Source organism: Chiloscyllium plagiosum, chromosome 7 (assembly GCF_004010195.1).
Source record: "Chiloscyllium plagiosum isolate BGI_BamShark_2017 chromosome 7, ASM401019v2, whole genome shotgun sequence".
Taxonomy (NCBI): Eukaryota; Metazoa; Chordata; class Chondrichthyes; order Orectolobiformes; family Hemiscylliidae; genus Chiloscyllium; species Chiloscyllium plagiosum.
The window spans coordinates 37,474,254-37,493,438 of record NC_057716.1 but is presented as its reverse complement, the minus strand read 5'-3'; the positions used below and the strand labels follow the sequence as shown (position 1 = coordinate 37,493,438).

Genomic DNA, 19,185 nt, shown 5'->3' with positions numbered 1-19,185 from the left:
TTTTCTATCCTATTGGCCAAATTTCCCTCTATCCCATGCCTCCTGACTTTCCGCATACGCCTACCATGGGGAACCTTATCAAATGGCTTACTAAAATCCATGTACACTACATCCACTGCTCTTCCCTCATCCACATGCTTGGTCACCTCCTCGAAGAATTCAATAAGACTTGTAAGGCAAGACCTACCCTTCACAAATCCGTGCTGGCTGTCCCTAATCAAGCAGTGTCTTTCCAGATACTCATAAATCCTATCCCTCAGTACCCTTTCCATTACTTTGCCTACCACAGAAGTAAGACTAACAGGCCTGTAATTCCCGGGGTTATCCCTATTCCCTTTTTTGAACAGGGGCACAACATTCGCTACTCTCCAGTCCCCTGGTACCACCCCCGTTGCCAGTGAAGACGAGAAGATCATTGCCAACGGTACTGCAATTTCCTCTCTTGCTTCCCACATAATCCTAGGATATATCCCGTCAGGCCCGGGGGACTTGTCTATCCTCAAGAAATATAGTATTGTCAAGACAATGTATCTCTTGGTGGCAGTTGTCATTCTTTAACTTCTGTGTAAATCTATATATTTATATAATATAAATTGGAATTATGATTTATATATTTCACATGAATTATTTAAATTGAGTTACTTTTACTGTGATGTATAGTGAGGCAACATCAGCAGCAGAGAGTTGTGTGACTGGTTAATGTTTGATTCTGTTGGTTGAGGGAGTTGACTGACGTATCATAATTTGTATCTTTACACAACGTTCTGTAAAGAACTTAGTCCTTTGGTACTTTTATCACTCCCCTCCAAAGCTTGGCTTCATAGTTGAAAGGTTGCAGCCATAAAGCAATTTGAACTTGTATTGCACAGTATGATTCCCATGAATTGATAACCCTTAAAAAGGTATGATTTTCTAATGACTAGCTGGAAGACTCACTTGACACGATTTCACATAATTCAGATCAAATATACTCTGACCTACAGGAAAACGTCTGAAGTCATTTGTCAAATGACCAGAAAAATCCTGCTCCCCAGTTGTATTATACTCCATTCTCAAGGAACCAGTCCAAAGCTATTTTCAGATCCTGATGATTTTTTGTTTCTTTTTTTGTAAGAAAACTACTGACTTTCATGGTGTCTATTATCCTGAAACATCCTCCCACTAATTAAAGCTAGATGAACCTTCTGCATTCTCATTCATTTTCTTTATTCAATCTCAGCACAAGCTCCCAACGCATTCTGCATGGTAAAGCAGAGAAACTAGTTGTTCCTTTCTGCCCCGTGTCCCCCATATTCTGCTTGGTGAACAACAGAAACTAGCTGCTCACTTTTGTTCACCCCCCCGCCCTGCAGATTCTTATAGACTGCTCAATATTGTCAGCCGCTACTACACTGGCTTTCTCTGGACAGTTTCCCTTCAGACCCCACTCCACAGCAACTCATACCTCGGTAGAAATGTTTATTAGCTATCTTCTAAATTCCCATTGTGTTTGCTTTTAAATTAAGCAGGCAGTTATTGCTGTTCATTAAGCTTTGCATTCCTAAAACCTTCTGAGTACAAACAGCGTATCCACTGTTGGTACAACTGCTCTGTCCATTGTTGACCAGTTTGAATGCCTTATGGTTCTTGCTAGTACGTTAATCTGGGTCTTGCTGATCTTTTGATGAGTAAGCCTCTCTGGTTTATCAAATAAGAGTTAGGATCAGGCATGTTACACATTATTATTTAATTCTTCTCCTAAATAAGCCAGCCCCAAACCATATATTTTTAAATTTTATATTTCTAATAACAAGAGTCGTGCTTTCTTCTATCAGTTTCTCATAATGGTATTACAATTATTTAGCCAATTATGTAACATTAATATTTAGTAAAACAATCCAATTTGTTCATGTCCTGCAGCAGTGAAATACTGATTTTTTTTTCTATCAATAGTTAAGGACAGTAACAGAGTAGTAATGTTACAGAACAAGAGTAATATAAGTTGAAGTAGTTAGTAATTCTGAATTTTAAAAAGCTATAATAAAGATTGTTATGAAATCCTATCTGATTCCCTAGTCTCCATTCAGGAGACACAATCTGCATTCCTTCTCCTGTCTGTCTGACATTGGTTTGTGATTCCATCTTAAATGCCCTATTGAAATAACCAAGTATGTTACCCAGTTTTTAGGGCAATTAGGGATGAGCAATAAACACTGACCTAACCAGTAATAAACTCATTCCAAGCACGCAGTTTTGTTTTCCCCACAACGACTTAATGTTGTGTAGTTATTGAGCCTTGCTGCGTCAAATTCCTAATTGATTTTCCATTTTCTACATTTTACTGAAATCAACTTTTGAACAGTGCTCCATCCCATTTGAAGTGCAATTAATGAACTGGGTTTATCTAATTGAAATCAAATGTTAATTTTTTTTTCTTAGACACAATGGAAAATTGGGATGTCAGAAAACTGGAAGAAGTTGTACAAAAAAAGCATGGTGATGCAGAACAGAAGAAAACTGTAATAGTAAGTACACTATAAGGAAGTCCAGTGTGCAGTGCTGATGCAGAGGCATATCATTGATTCCAGAGGCACTCAACATTGATTCAATATTTTCTAGCACACCAGTGATACAATGTGGCTAATGCTGTGCAGCCTAATTCACTGTTGTGACACAGAATTCAAATTTTGGTGGTGCAAGTGCAGATAGCATAGACAGTATTCCTTCTACTGCAAAATGGGTGTTTTGTTAGCATTATTTAAAGAATAATGCATTCAAACTACTAATATGATTTGTTGGAAATTTTATTGCATGCTGCAGTACTTTGAGCTGTTTTGAAGGTACGAAGAATTTCTACTTTTATCAGTGTGTTGCTGAATTCTGTTTGAGGGTGAAGAGGTATTGTAAGGATTAGGTGACCAGTCCATGCCCAGGCTACACCAGGTATGGAGACAGGAGTGGCAGTGTCTTTAGATTTACAGGATGTAGGCAAATGGAGCAGATACTATGCAGAGATTAACCTGACTGCTGTAGCCTTTCCCAAGTTGGAATCTGTTTTCTAGTCTTGTCAGGAGGCTATATTACAGGACAGCTGGTTAACATCTTATATTTGCATATTCATCAGTGTCCACTTGGGTGCTCCCCCACTGAGATCATTACTTGAGTTCTGTTCAGTAGTATTGACCTACAATTTATTTCACCAATAGACTGTTATGAGAACCATGATATGGGCTTATAAATCATCTGCCGACATTTCCGCCACCTCCAAAAAGACCCCACCACCACCAGCGATATATTTCCCTCCCCACCCCTTTCCGCCTTCCGCAAAGACCGTTCCCTCCGTGACTACCTGGTCAGGTCCATGCCCCCCTACAACCACCCTCCCATCCTGGCACCTTCCCCTGCCACCGCAGGAACTGCAAAACCTGCGCCCACACCTCCTCCCTCACCTCCATCTAAGGCCCTAAAGGAGCCTTCCACATCCATCAAAGTTTTACCGGCACATCCATTAATATCATTTATTGTATCCGTTGCTCCCGATACAGTCTCCTCTACATTGTGGAGACTGGACGCCTACTAGCAGAGCACTTTAGGGAACATCCCGCACCAATCAACCACACCGCCCTGTGGCCCAACATTTCAACTCCCCCTCCCACTCTGCCGAGGACATGGAGGTCCTGGGCCTCCTTCACCGCCGCTCCCTCACCACCAGATGCCTGGAGGAAGAACACCTCATCTTCCGCCTCGGAACACTTCAACCCCAGGGCATCAATGTGGACTTCAACAGTTTCCTCATTTCCCCTTCCCCCACCTCACCCCTGTTCCAAACTTCCAGCTCAGCACTGTCCCCATGACTTGTCCTACCTGCCTATCTTCTTTTCCACCTATCCACTCCACCCTCCTCCCTGACCTATCACCTTCATCCCCTCCCCCACTCACCTATTGTACTCCATGCTACTTTCTCCCCACCCCACCCTCCTCTCACTTATCTCTCCACGCTTCAGGCTCTCTGCCTTTATTCCTGATGAAGGGCTTTTGCCCGAAACGTCAATTTTGCTGCCCCTCAGATGCTGCCTGAACTGCTGTGCTCTTCCAGCACCACTAATCCAGATCTGGTTTCCAGCATTTGCAGTCATTGTTTTTACCTTACAAACAACCAAGCTATGTGCAGTGCTCGTATCTAATTGGTAGCTAAGAAACAGGTTTTTCATTAGTACGGTGCTGTTCCCTTTTTCTTTCTGCCTATACTGTACCTGGGTGGTCAGCATATCATCCTTGTTGTAAATCAGGAACTCCAGGTTCGTACATTTGGCAACTTTTTATTATCAGAAAGTAAGGTGATGTCCTTGGTGTCAAGAAGGGACATAAAGGAGGAACATGCTCTTATTCTCAATGTTCTCAGCAATGTTGTATGCTGTGGTATCCCAATCACTGCAGTCCCATGATTTGGAAACCCGTCGCCCCTGAGGGAAATGCACATGACTTTCTTCTGCCAGTTCTGCTCTAATTTTTTTACTTGTTGTTTTGCTGGGTTCATTTACTAGGCCGTTATTTATTGCCTTTGAGCTGTTGTATGTCACCTTTCCTGAAAGAAAGAGGGCTAATGGTCAGTGTCTGGATGATGTCAGCATTTTTCTTACAATTTATTTGCATAATGTGCCAGCAAAGCTGAATAGCTGGAGGAATATGGAAGCCATGCAGGTGGATTGACTGTTAATGCAAGTTCTGGGTATTAATGGAAGAGCCTTTAATGGGGAGAACAGGAAAGAAAACTGCTGGTGCAGATAGGATGTTGATTGGGTCTGAGGTTCACTGCAGAGTATGTGAACTTGGTAATCTGGTGAGAAAGTGTCATGCATTCACTGTTGAATTGTTGGTCTTTTTGTTACACTGCTGGATAATCCACAGCTACAAGGCATTTACAATCTTGGTCGCCTGCTTGAACTCCATTCTTGAACACCACCTCTTCCTTTTTCTCCTTTTTTATTCTCCTTCTTGTCGTCCTTTTTCTCCTCCCTCCTCCCTCTCACCCTGGCCAAAAAAAAAACCCTCTCTGACCTGATATTCAATTTACCACGATATAACATGTCTATTCTCGGAAGAGCAGACTAGCTGTGTTTGCCTGGCCTGCTAACTGACTGCGGTGGAATTTGGAGAAGTGATCAATCAAAGTGGATCAACTCAGCTAAGCACTTAATCATGTCATTGAGGTTGATGCAACAAGTTTGGATATTAACTGCCTTCATCAGTGGAACTTCAATGACGAGCAGATGTCCTGCTTTTAAGTGCCAACACCAGTTTTTTTGCACCCCCTGAAGACTGTCAGGGTGGTTGGCTCACTTGGCTAAATGGCTGGTATGTGGTTCAAGATTGTATTTAACAGCAGGGTTTCAGTTCCCGTTTGGTTGAGTCAGACTTGAGACCTGCATCCTTCATTTGCCTCTGAATGTGGAAAGAAGTGTGTGGTGAACCAACACTGAAAAAAAAACTATCAAGAAAATTGCTTAGCATGAAGCATCAATAAACAGTCGGCCAAGGATTGCCCTTGGACAAAGCACCCTTGACATGTCATGATAGAGACTTTTTTTTTCCCAATCACACGAGGTGTCAGAAGCTCCCTGTGGGAAGGGGTGTGATTTGATGAAAGTTTGTTTTTAAAGTTTGCTTGATTGTTCAGCATTATTGGTATCAGACCACAACTGTCACAAATGTTTGTTGTGACTGAAGTTAGCTCATCTTAGTCATCCAGAGTCATTACATTTGTTTTCATGTTTGTACTTAAAGGAAGATTGGCCTTCCAGGAAATTTGTGTATGTGTACATTTGGTTAATCTTAACAGTTTCCAGCGTAGAATTGGTTTTGTTACTCCAAAGCTGCAAAGGTTTTGAAGAATTAGAATAGTTACTACTTTTGCAGATGTTGTAGAAAGATCTGATGGCAATTCCTACTTTGGGAAGGAAAGTAAGAAAACTGTTTTCCCCAATTTTTTTTTCCTTCCAGTACCTCTGAGTTACACGAGTTCCATTCCAAAGGAGAGAGAACTTACCTTTACTTAATGGAGCAAAGCACATTTCAGTTGCTTTTAAATAAGTATAAATTTTGATATGCAATTTGTTATCATGGTATTTTGATATTTAATAAGATTAGATCACATGGAATACAGGGTGAACTAGCCATTTTGATACAGAACTGGCTCAAAGGTAGGAGACAGAGGGTGGTGGGGGAGAGTTGCTTGTCAGACTGGAAGTCTGTGACCAGCGGTGTGCCACAAGGATTGGAGCTGGGTCCACTGCTTTTCGTCATTTAAATGATTTGGATGTGAACACAGGAGGTATGGTTAATAAGTTTGTAGATGACACCAAAATTGGTGGTGTACTGGACAACAAAGGAGGTTTCCTCGGAGTACAAGGGGACCTTGATCAGGTAGGCTGATGGGCAGTGGAGTGCCAGATGGAGTTAATTTAGATAAATGTGAGGTGCTGAATTTTGGTAGGGCAAATCAAGGCAGGACTTATTCACCTTAATGATAAGGTTCATGGTTCCTTTAAAGTGGAGTACCAGGTAGACAGGATAGTGAAGAAGGCATTAGGTATGCTCGCCTTCATTATTCGGTGCATTGAGTGTAGGCGTTGGGAGGTCATGTTGCGGCTGTACAGGACATTGGTTAGGTCACTATTGAAATACTGCTTGTAATTCTAATCTCCCTCCTACAGGAAGGCTGTTGTGAAATTTGAAAGGCTTCAGAAAAGATGTACAAGGATGTGCCACGGTTGGAGGATTTGAGCTGTAGGGAGAGACTGAATAGGCTAAGGCTATTTTCCATGGAGCATCAGAGGCTGAGGGGTGACCTCAGATGTTTATAAAACTAAGGGCCATGGATAATGTGAATAGCCAGAGTCTTTTCCAAGCGGTGGGGGAGGCTAGAGCTAGTGGGCACAGGTTTAAGGTAAGTGGGGAAAGATATAAAAGGGACCTAAGTGGCAACATTGTCATGAAGAGGGTGGTGCATGTATGGAATGAGCTGCCAAGGAAGTTGTGGAGGCTGGTAGAATTACTATATTTCAGCAAGATCTGAATGGGTATATGATTAGAAAAGGTTTCGAGGGATATGGACCAAATACTGTTAAATGAGACTAGATTAATTTTTAGGATATCTGGTTGGCATGGATGAGTTGAACTGAAAGGGTCTGTTTCCAAGCTGTCCAACTCTGACTGTAAAACGTGTACTTAAGAGTTGACTTGTATCAGAAGAGTTGATTAGATCTTTGTGTTATTCCATTGTTAGGTATGTAAATATTTCCTTGAAGCCATAGAGAATAACAAATATGGCTGGTTCTGGGTCTGTCCTGGAGGAGGAGACAGCTGTATGTACCGCCATGCCTTACCACCAGGCTTTGTATTGAAGAAAAACCAGAAGAAAGAAGTAAAGGAAGAAATTTCACTAGAAGACTTAATAGAAAAAGAGGTAATGGAAGAGTGTTTTCTGTAACTTATACTCACCATTAGCTTTAAGGCACTCATGAAGACTTCACTTATTTATATACAAGTTGTTTGGATGTTTGTTTATCTCTGGAGTATCCGCTTTCTTCTGTACTTTGATTATTCTTCTAAGTGTTAATATTGCAGAAAAAGTTTGAGCCAAGACCCTTCAGAATCTTCCACCATTTACATAGCCTAAGATAGGAGTATGATGGCATTAGCGCTGCCAGAATAATACTCAACAAGCCAGCCACCTTCAAGGACAGTGATTTTTATTTTGACACTGCTGGCAGCAGACTCTGCATTAGCAGGAGGAGTAGATTGTGGCTGCACAATGTACTACAGCAGCTCTTAAAGCTTAGTTTGCCAGTGTGTCTTCCTTCCCTACCTAAAATACCAGAAAGCATGATATCATGGAATGCCATCAGCTCAAATTTTACCTCTGGTCACAAGTATGCTGAATTGCATATATTTCCACTCATACATTATTGCAGTTGAAAAAGGTTCCCTCAAACACCATCCTAGGAGCAACATCAGCACATGGACTTCAGTCCAACACTCCTGTGCCTCACAGCGCCAGAGACCCGGGTTCAATTCCCCTCTCGGGCAACTGTCTGTGTGGAGTTTGCACATTCTCCCACTGTCTGCGTGGGTTTCCTCCGGGTGCTCCAGTTTCCTCCCACAGTCCAAAAATATGCAGATTAGGTGAATTGGCCATGCTAAATTGCCCATAATATTAGGTGAAGGGGTAAATGTAGGGGAATGGGTGGAGGTGGGTTGCTCTTCAGAGGGACGGTGTGGACTTGTTGGGCCGAAGGGCCTGTTTCCACACTAAGTAATCTAAAAAAATCACCTGGGATTTCACAATAGATACATCTTTTCTTAAATTTCCAGTGACACATAAACAAACATATTTGAGCACTTAAGGTTTCAATTGGTGGTGAGGTATATGCTGTTTTTACGTTATATTCAAAAATCCTAAATATCTGGATAAAATAAAAATACAACAATAACTTGAGCTTTTATTTCTGGTGAAAGCAGTACTGCACTACATATTCTAACCACATGGTGACGCTGAATATTTAAAAATCTATTGGGCATGTCTATTGAATTGCAATACATTCATTTATATTGAGTCTTAAATGGTTTGAATTACCTTGAATTCTTAGCTCTGTAACAAGGTCAAACATGCACCTGTTACTCACCAACATTGGAACAAAAGAGTAAATTATTATGTTGCCTTTAAATTTTAAGCGAGCAGCTTTGGGGCCGGATGTAACCAGAATCACCCTAGAAACCTTCTTGGAATGGAAGAAAAGGAAGAGACATGAAAAATCTGAAAAAGCTCTGCAAGAACTAGAAAAGAGAAAAGCCGATTTTAATGCTGGCAAAGCCTTTGGTGTATGTAGATTTTTTTGTTCTTTACCATTTATTGAAATGGTTCGTTCTCATGCTAAATTCAAAAGATGCTTGATTATAAACCTACTTTCCATATGTAGGTGAGTGGTCGTGAAGTCTTTGAATTCAGACCTGAATTGATTAGTGCCGATGATGAAGAAGCGGATGAAACGCAGTACACACAAGAACAAGGCGAAGAGGTAATTCCAACTGCACAGAATAACCACTTTCTGTTACTGTCATTATAAATTTTTGACTGACTCTCTTAATTTCAGGTTGAAGAGACAGTACAAGTCAATGACATTGACGTTTCCCGGTTTGTGCCAATAGAGATAAATAATACTGGCATTACAGTGTCTACTGGATTTGAACGGATGGGTGCAACACATTCTGCAAGTTTACCTAAAGAAATGTCTAGTGATACTGATGGTAAGTGATGGAGTCCAGAAGTATTTTTATTCGCATACTAAATGTCTTATTTAAAGAGCACCTGTAACAAAAGTCAAAATGGGAAGAATTAGCTTATTGCAAGTTTTCTGAGGCCAAATTCTAGAATTTGAGGTTAATTTGAATTGTATGTAATGATCATTCGTATGCAATTAGTTTAAACTTTAGTTCCTTCATACGTTGCATTGAATTGGCTATTTCATTTTGTTCTATATAATTGACTTTGCATGAAAAAACTTGAATTTATATAGCACTTTACATGAGCATTTGACCTCTTAACATGCTATACAGTCGATGATATGTACTCAATGTTGCGATGTAAAAAAACAGTATGTTCACAGCAAATTTCCACAGGCAGCAGGATGATAATGATCAATTAAACTTTTGAGAAACTCATTGAACGATAAGTATTGGTCAAAATAATGTGAGTAATACCCCTGGTGTTCTAAGAACCTTTGACAATTACTTAAACAGGCAGGTGGGACTTATTTTAATATCCTATCCAAAAGAATGCACCTTTGTCAATGCAGTTATCAATTAGAGTAGCAGCTTTGGGTTTTGTGCTTAAACAGCTGAAGTCATCTTGAACCTGGGATCTTGTGACTGTCTTAAATGCTATCAACTGAGCCAGGGTTGATAAGTACCAATACTAACTTTTCTTCTAAGGAATATTGATCCAAAACAATGGATAATTATAATGCTATTAAATGGTTTCATAATATACAATGATATTGCTAATTAATATACCATCTTGCTTTTGGTTGGATAGATTTTAGGAGTCGATTTTAAATAAACATAAAATTAGAATCATAAAATGATTATGGCACTGGTGTAGGCCATTCAGCCCACGGTTTATGGAATCAGAACTCACGCTGTTCATAGCCCTGCACCATAGCATTTTAATGATTGTGCTTCAAAATTAATTAAAGGTAAAACATACTTGAAAGTGACAGCATTATTAGAATTGCTTTAATTGCAAAACAATGCGAATTATACATAAGGTAAACCAATGGGAAGTTCCCAGATATTAACCAGAAGGTTCCGTGTACAATTGATTTTTGTTTAAATGATGCATTGCATCAATACATTACTGTGTGCATTGTACACTTGAACAAGTTGAGAAGCTGATGAAAAATGGGAGAATAGCACAGTCCTGCAATGTTTCCCCCAACTCTGGGATCTGTTATCAGAGATCATTAACTATCTCATACAGTTAGAAAATTGCATTCTGTCAAACCTATGACTGTGTCAGACATTTGGCGCAGAAAACTCTTAAATTTTAGTTCTTGAGGTTCAGGAGTTGCGGGTATGCTGGAATGTGAAAAAAGCAAAAAAAGCAGTTGGTTAAATTTGTAGAATTAGAACTGTTAGATGAAAAATAAGTTTAAAGAGATGTGTAAAAATAATTCTAAGCATGAACTGAGTTTGTGTGGCCAAATAAAAGCACCAGCAGTGAAAAGAAAATATTATACAAATTAATAGACACTCAGCAGTGAAGTAATTTTCATTCATTGAACAGGGCAAGATCATGAACAAATTTTTAAAATTTTCAAGGCGAGGATTCATGTGATATGGTTTGTTGGTGTAGTTCAGTAAGGATGGGAATTGCAGGCAAATTGGGTAAAGTAGGGCAACAGATTTTTGAATTTGATTGGCATTAACAAAGGATGCACAATGGGTTGCCTTGGAGATTAGAAAGATGCAAGCTCAGGTTTGATTGATTGGACTTGTGTGTGCGCGCGCGCAATGTAGCAAGAGATGTCATTGTTTTGATGTGTGAATTGCAATCAGGTGTGAAGAAGTTTGATATGAAGTAAATGGAGAGGTGCTATCATGGTCAACTCTATCAAATACAGCAGATAATTTAATAGTGTAATCAGTTATTAGTTTGACTGTCACCACTGCAGTCTAATGGAACCATTAAGATAGCAGTATAAAATATGCTGAAATATTGCCTTTGTTGATTTTCAAGTCGAAGGAAACTATAAGCTTGATAGCCTAACATCTGTTATGGGGATCTTGCCAGAATCCATTATTTAGGAGATTGGAGCAGGGTGCTTAGAATATCACAATTTGATTAATCATTGTCGGCACAGCTCTGTAACAAGGAAATAATGTTTAATCTGAGCATTTTTGACAACGCAACATTTACTTTGATAAAGTACAAGTAGATAGAGGAGTACCGGTGGATACGGTTTGCTTGAATTTCCAAAAGGCAGTGAACAAGGTGCCACATCAGGAGTTGCTGCATAATGTGAGAATCTATAGTATAGCTGGTAATATAGTGTGAATAAAGTGCTGCCTAGCTAACAGGCAAGTTGGCGCTATTGGAGTACCACGGGGATCAATGCTTGGCCCTTAGCTATTGGCAACCTGTTGTTGATTTGGACAATGGACCAAATGTGTAAGATAACTAGTTTTGCTGACAGTACCAAGATAGATGGGAAGGTAAGTTTGTTATGGTACAGAGGGATCCGGATGAACTGATAGGTCAAACACAAAGTTAGTATATTGGTATATCAAGTTATTTGGCAGTTAGAAAGTTGTTTATTGAAAAGGAAAGGGAAGTTTTACTGCAGCTTTTGAATTTTGGTAAGACCACATCTGGGATACTGTGTACAGTTCTGGTTTCCTTTTTGAAAAAACTCAGTTGCAACAGTAGTAGTTCAGAAGATTCACACAACTCATTTTTGGGATGAAGGAATTATTTTATAAGTTGAATAGGCTAAGCTTATATTCATTGGAGTTTGGAATCCTGAAAGGTGATCTTATTGAAGCATATTGATTTCTCAGTGTATCCTTCTCACTGCATTGGGAAAGCAGCCAACTTAATCAAAGACCCCTCCCACCCTAGTTATACTCTCTTCCATCCTCTTCCACCTAGCAGAAGATATAAAAGTTTTAATACATGTATGAGCAGACTAAAGAACAGCTTCTTCCTGTTATCGGACTTTTGAACGAACCTGTCAAATGTTAATTCTGATCTATATCTCCCTGAACCTTTTCTGTGGCTGTAACATTGTATTCTGCACTTTGTTTTGCTACCCTGATGCATTTTGTACACTACGATCTGCCTAAATAGCATGCAAGACCACATTTTTTCAGTGTATCTAAGTACGTGTGACAACAACAAATCAATCAATCAAATGAAAAGAGAAATTGCTGAAGCAACTCAGCAGGTCCATTTGTTTTTATTTGTTTCTGATCTCTAACCTCAGTTGTAGAGTCATAGAGTTGTATAGCACAAAAGTTTTATTATACTGAAGATCTTATGGAGACTGAATCGGATAGATACTGGGTTGATAATTGTCCTTTTGAAAGGGACATAGTTTAAGAATAACATGCAATTCTCTTAGGCAAATAAAGGTTGTTAGAGGCTGGAATTCTGTTCCTTAGAAGGTACGGAGACTGGATCTTTAAAATTATCCAAGGTTGTGTTAGAGTTTTTGATAGTGAAAAGAATTGAGGGTTTTGGGGTGCAGACAGGAAAGTGGAGTTGAGATGGCAACCAAATGAATCAGATCTTATGGAATAGTGCAGCAAGCTTAAAGGGCCACCTGGCCTACTCTTGTTCTGTATTCATCTGGGCTAAATTTTATTTTGCCACATCAGCACTATCTAATATTTTGTAAACTTGCTATTAAGTTTTTGTGGTTTTAAAGTTTAATGGCTCGATTTAAAATGCTGGTTATAAACTACTGAATAAATTGTGGTTTACTGACATGGAGAAAAAAGTGCTGAATTATTGGCTGAGTTCGACCATTTGATGTTGTATAAGCTAAAAATCTTTGTCTAGCAAAGGTTACTTGAGTCCAAGTCAGTTTCAAGGTATATAGAATTCAGTTTTTATTGCGCATGTAGCTTGTGTCCCACAATTTGGGGAGGAGCATTAGCTTAACCCATTGCTCTTCAAACTCCTTACCACAGTTTGTCAACTGAAATAGTAAATACCTTGTTACTTATAACTATCTGAAATTCTCGATGCAAAAATGATTCTGGGTAATCCAAGATGGAGAACAGGAAAAATTTCTGGCTGTAACAGGCTGCTCCATTTGTTTTTGAGGCATTTTAGGTATTGGAGGTGATTTCCTCACATTCCGAGAGCAGCAATTACTGTTTTATATGCTGTTGCAGTTGTTTTGGAACTTTTGGAGGAAGAAAGTCAAAGCAGCAGCACTTTTAAAAGGGAGAAAGACAGATAAAGGCAGCAAGCACACGGTCTGTAAGGGAAAGAGAGAAAGAAAACCCACACTGCTAGCTGACACAGCAGTGAATCTGTGTAGTTACTGTCTTTGCTGTTTGAATTAATGTATTGCTGGACATCTGAGTGTGTCTAGGAAAACTTGACAAACAGCGAAATTCACAACAGATCTTGGAGGAACCTGTTTGAGAGAGGTCACGGCACAGAAACAGATAGGTAAATAGTTTTAAGTATAGGCTTGCTGTAAATCTACATTAGTGAGTACAGTGGGTTGTTTCTTGAATAAAGCAGAGAATAAGGTAGGACTGATTAATTTAATTGCATTTATTTCAATGCAAGAGGCCTAACAGGGAAGGCAGATGAACTCGGCATTGTTAGGAACATGGGACTGGGATATCATCGCAATTACAGAAACATGACTCAGGGATGGACAGGATTGGCAGCCTAATGTTCTAGGATACAAATGCTCTAGGAAGGATAGAAAGGGAGGCAAGAGAGCAGGGGGAGTGGCGTTTTTGATAAGAGATAGCATTACAGCTGTACTTAAAGAAAATATTCACGTAAATACATCCAAGGAAGTTATTTGGATGGAACTGAGAAATAAGAAAGGGATGATCACCTTATTGGGATTGTATTATAGACCCCTTAATAGTCAGAGATAAATTGAGAAATGAAGTTGTAAGGAGATCTGTTATCTGTAAGGATAATAGGGTGGTTATGGTAGAGGATTTTAACTTTTCAAACATGGACTGGGACTGCCATAGTGTTAAGGGTTTAGATGGAGAGGAATTTAAGAGCGTACAAAAAGTTTTGAGTCAGTATGTGGATGTACCTACTAGAGAAGGTGCAAAACTTGACCTGCTCGTGAAATAAGGCAGGGCAGGTAACTGAGGTGTCATTGGGGGGAGCACTTTGGGGCCAGCAACCATAATTCTATTAGTTTCAAAATAGTGATGGAAAAGGATAGACCACACCTAAAAGTTGAAGTTCTAAATTGGAGGAAGGCTAATTTTGACGGTATTAGGCAAGAACTTTCAAAAGCTGATTGGGTGCAGGTGTTCACAGGTAAAGGGACGGCTGAAAAATGGCAAGCCTTCAGAAATGAGATAACGAGAGTCCAGAAACAGGTATCTTCCTGTTAGGGTGAAAGGAAAGGCTGGTAGGTGGGGGCAATGCTGGATGACTAGAGAAAGTGAGGTTTTGGTTAAGAAAAAGAAGAAAGCTTATGATAAGTATAGATAACAGAGACTGAGTGAATCCTGAGATATAAAGACAGTCGGAGTATACTTAAGAGGGAAATTGGGTGGGAAAAAGAGGGGACATGAGACAGTTTTGGCAAATAGGATTATCGAGAATCCAGAGGGTTTGTACAAATACATTAAAAACAAAATGATAACTAGGGAGCGAATAAGACCCCTTAAAGATTAGCAAGGCAGCCTTTGTGTGGAGTCGCAGGAGATGGGAGAGATACTAAACAAGTATTTTGTATCAGTGTTTACTGTGGAGAAGGACATGGAACATATGGAGTGTGGGGAAATAGATGGTGACATCTTGAAAAATGTCCATATACCAGAGGAGGAAGTGCTGGATGTCTTGAAACACAAAAAGGTGGATAAACCCCAAGACCTGATCAGATGTACCCTAGAACTCTGTGGGAAGTTAGGGAAGTGATTGCTGGGCCCATTGCTGAGATATTTGTGTCATAAATAGTCACAGGTAGGGTGTTAAAAGACTGGAGGTTGGCTAACATACCATTATTTTAAAAAGATAGTAAGGACAAGCCAGGGAATAGTAGACTGGTGAGTCTGACATCGGTGGTGAGCAGGTTGTTGGAGGGAATCCTGAGGGACAGGTTTACATGTATTTGGAAAGGCAAGGACTGATTGGGGATAGTTAACATGGCTTTGTGCGTGGGAAATCATGTCTCACAAACTTGATTGAATTTTTTGAAGAAGTAACAAAGAGGATTGATGAGGGCAGAGTGGTGGACGTCATCTAAGTGGACTTCAGTAAGGCGCTCGACAAGGTTCCCTATGGGAGACTGGTTAACAAGGTTAGATCTCATGGAATACAGGGAGAACTAGCCATTTGGATACAGAACTGGCGCAAAGGTAGAAGACAGGGTGGTGGTGGAGGGTTGTTTTTCAGACTGGAGGCCTGTGACCAGTGGAGTGCCACAAGGATCAATGCTGGGTCCACTACTTTTCATCTTTTATATAAATGATTTGGATGTGAACATAGGAAGTATAGTTAGTAAGTTTGCAGATGACACCAAAATTGGAGATGTAGTGGAAAGCAAAGAAGGTTACCTCAAAGTACAACGGGATTTTGATCAGATGGGCCAATGGGCTGAGGAGCGGCAGATGGAGTTTAATATAGATAAATGAGAAATGCTGCATTCTGGGAAAGCAAATCGCAGCAGGACTTTTACACTTAATTGTAAGGTCCTAGGGAGTGTTGCTGAACAAAGAGACCTTGGAGTGCAGGTTCATAGCTCCTTGAAAGTAGAGTCGCAGGTAGATGGGATAGTGATAGAGACCACTCCCTCCGCGACTCCCTTGTCAGATCCATACCCCCCACCAACCCAACCTCCACTCCCGGCACCTTCCCTTGCAACCGCAGGAGGTGCAACACTTGCGCCCACACCTCCCCCCTCACTTCTCTCCATGGCCCCAAAGGAAACTTCCATATCCGCCACAGATTCACCTGCACCTCCACCCACATCATCTACTGCATCCGCTGCAGCCGGTGTGGCCTCCTCTATATTGGGGAGACAGGCCGCCTACTTGCGGAGCGATTCAGAGAGCACCTCTGGGCCACCCGGACGAACCAACCCAACCAACCTGTAGCACAGCATCTCAACTCCCCCTCCCACTCCACCGAGGATATGCAGGTCATTGGACTCATCCACCGCCAAACCACAACAACCCGACGGTCGGAGGAGGAGCATCTTATCTTCCGACTGGGAACCCTCCAAACACAGGGGATGAACTTGGACTTCACCAGTTTCTTCATCCCCCCTCCCCCCACCTTGTCTCAGCCGAATCCCTCCAGCCCGGCACCGCCTTCCTGGCCTGCAGTCTTCTTCTTGACCTCTCCGCCTCCACCCTACTCCGACCTATCACCCTCACCTTGACCTCTTTCCACCTATCACATTTCCAACGCCCCTCCTCCAAGTCCCTCCTCCCTACCTTTTATCTTCTCCTGCTGAACACTCTCTGCTCATTCCTGAAGAAGGGCATGTGCCCGAAACGACGAATCTTCTGTTCCCTGGATGCTGCCTGACCTGCTGTGCTGTTCCAGCAATAAAGTTTCAGCAGATGGGATAGTGAAGAAGGCATTTGGTATGCTTTCCTTTATTGGTCAGAGGATTGAGTATAGGAGTTGGGAGGTCACGTTGTGTCTGTATAGGGCATTGGTTAGGCCACTTTTGGAATATTGCGCTCAATTCTGGTCTCCTTCCTATCGGAAAGATGTTGTGAAACTTGAAATGGTTCAGAAAAGATTTACAGGGATGTTGCCAGGGTTGGAGGATTTCAGCTATGGGAGAGGTTGAATAGGCTGGGGCTGTTTTCCCTGGAGCATCGGAGGCTGAGAGGTGACCGTATAGAGGTTTATAACATCATGAGGGGCATGGATTGGATAAATAGACAAAGTCTTTTCCCTGTGGTGGGAGAGTCCAGAATTAGAGGGCATAGATCTAGGATGAGGGGGGAAAGATATGAGGGACCTAATGGGCAACGTTTTCATGCAAAGGGTGGTATGTGTATGGAATGAGCTGCCAGAGAAAGTGGTGGAGGCCGGTACAATTGCAACATTTAAAAAGCATCTGGATGGGTATATGAATAAGAAGGGTTTGGAAATATATGGCAAATGGGACTTTATTAGATTGGGATATCTGGTCGGCACGGACAAGTTGGACCGAAGGGTCTGTTTCTGTGCTGTACGTCTCTGTGACTCTAATTGCTGCCTTTGGTCATTTTTTAAATCGAGCTGGAAGAAAATAAATAGTTATGTTCCCCATTCTTAGTTGAAACAACTGGGTTAACTGAATTGAATTAACCTAATTTTTCCTTGGTATAATTTAGCAGATTTATTTTTCTTCGCAATTTTTTTGTTCAACAGCTAAAATCTATTTTGTTTTATTGGAAAGAAAAGTTTTTTTGAAAAACTGGAAATGTTGAAATCAAATTTGCAAAGAATTATTAAATTAGATTTAATAGAAAGTATGCATGAAATAGAATTTTGATCACAAATATTTGCTTGTTTAACTGCATATTATGATATAGATTAGTGCATATACAGTTAGTTTTCCCTGAAAGGCTTTTTGGTCAGTTTAACTCTAATTCTCTGAATATTTAAATTTGTCTTTGCAAAAATGACCAGTTCTGGTACTAATTTCTTATCTTTGCCACCTATCCAAATATTTGCTTTTCACCATAGATACACTTGTACATTCTGATTTATTTTTTTACAGAAAGTAAATTAGCTGAGGCCTCAGGCGGAGTTGCTAATGGAAGTGAAGATGGTAAGCTGGATGGGGAACTAGAAGACAGTCATATTGATGGTGTCCCTGTTGATGAAAATCTCTTCACCGGAGAAGATCTTGATGATTTAGAAGAAGAATTAGATGACTTGGATTTGGAAGATTAAGGAATCTTGGAAACAAAACTTATTTAGTACAAACTTGGAAATTCAAATTCGAAAGACTTCATACTAAATAAACTCCTGACTGATTCCTTCAATGTTTGACCCCCATAGACCTTTCTTGTGCTGTTTTTAAAATATGCAGAAATATGATATATGTTGACCCTTCCCATGGTCACGTATTGCCTTGTAAACCACTTATAGTTGAGATCCACCTTTAGAAAATTATCCAAAATGAGTAAACAAGTATTTACAAGCATTGCCAATTGTAACTTTGAAATTGAATATTAAAACAAGTTATTTATTCTGTTGGGAAGCAAATATTTTAAAATGGCTCAAATGTAAATTTTTATTTTGAAGAACGATAGCTATTTCTTTTAAAAATAATGCTTTTGACTCATTATTTTGGACAAGAAAGCTGTTTGAACCACCAAAACATAGGATATGAAATTGCTTACTTAAAGAGACAATGTTAATCATTTCAACTCAATTATTCTGAAGATCATTTCTATGTGGAATATTTCTAGTGTGTTGATCCAGGTATTGAAATGCCTAACACCACATTAAGCAGTGCATCAAGCACCACTGGTGAGTCCCTGGTTTGAGTTTATAATGATGAAGAGTATGAATTGGCAGTGTTACATATTGTACTCCTTGAAATGAATGATGCAGTTGCCCAATATTGAAATTTTTCTGGCCATTTATGTCTGTGCAGGTTGTAAATAAAGTGTATTTGAAAAAAATAGTTTTTGTATAAATCAATTGCTTTCATGCACCTTTGCTTTGTCGTGCATTTTATTTTACAAAATAGTAGAAAATGTTAGATGTACTATTATTTACACAATTTAAAATGCACATGTTCCACAAAATACTGAATACGTTATCATGGTTTAAACATAGCAATTTGTCAAGTATGGCGGTTTCTGACCCTTGAATATGAATGACGTGCCTTTCTCTCAAATACAGCAATAAAATATAGTTCAATGGTTCCTTCAATTCTTCTATTTGAAATGATAGCAAATAATGGGTCACAT

General features: G+C 40.1%; 1 protein-coding gene across 1 annotated transcript in view; it reads left to right on the top strand.

The window, feature by feature from the left end:
- Nucleotides 1–18,926, top strand: part of zc3h15 (zinc finger CCCH-type containing 15) — a 36,362-nt gene extending 17,436 nt beyond the window's left edge. Inside the window, exons 5-10 of the mRNA XM_043693449.1 lie at nucleotides 2,419–2,504; nucleotides 7,265–7,444; nucleotides 8,713–8,859; nucleotides 8,958–9,056; nucleotides 9,132–9,285; nucleotides 17,982–18,926. Of these exons, the coding sequence (XP_043549384.1) occupies nucleotides 2,419–2,504; nucleotides 7,265–7,444; nucleotides 8,713–8,859; nucleotides 8,958–9,056; nucleotides 9,132–9,285; nucleotides 17,982–18,157 (842 nt within the window). The 3' untranslated portion in view covers nucleotides 18,158–18,926. The remainder of the gene's footprint in view (nucleotides 1–2,418; nucleotides 2,505–7,264; nucleotides 7,445–8,712; nucleotides 8,860–8,957; nucleotides 9,057–9,131; nucleotides 9,286–17,981) is intronic.
- The last annotated feature ends 259 nt before the right edge of the window (nucleotides 18,927–19,185 follow it).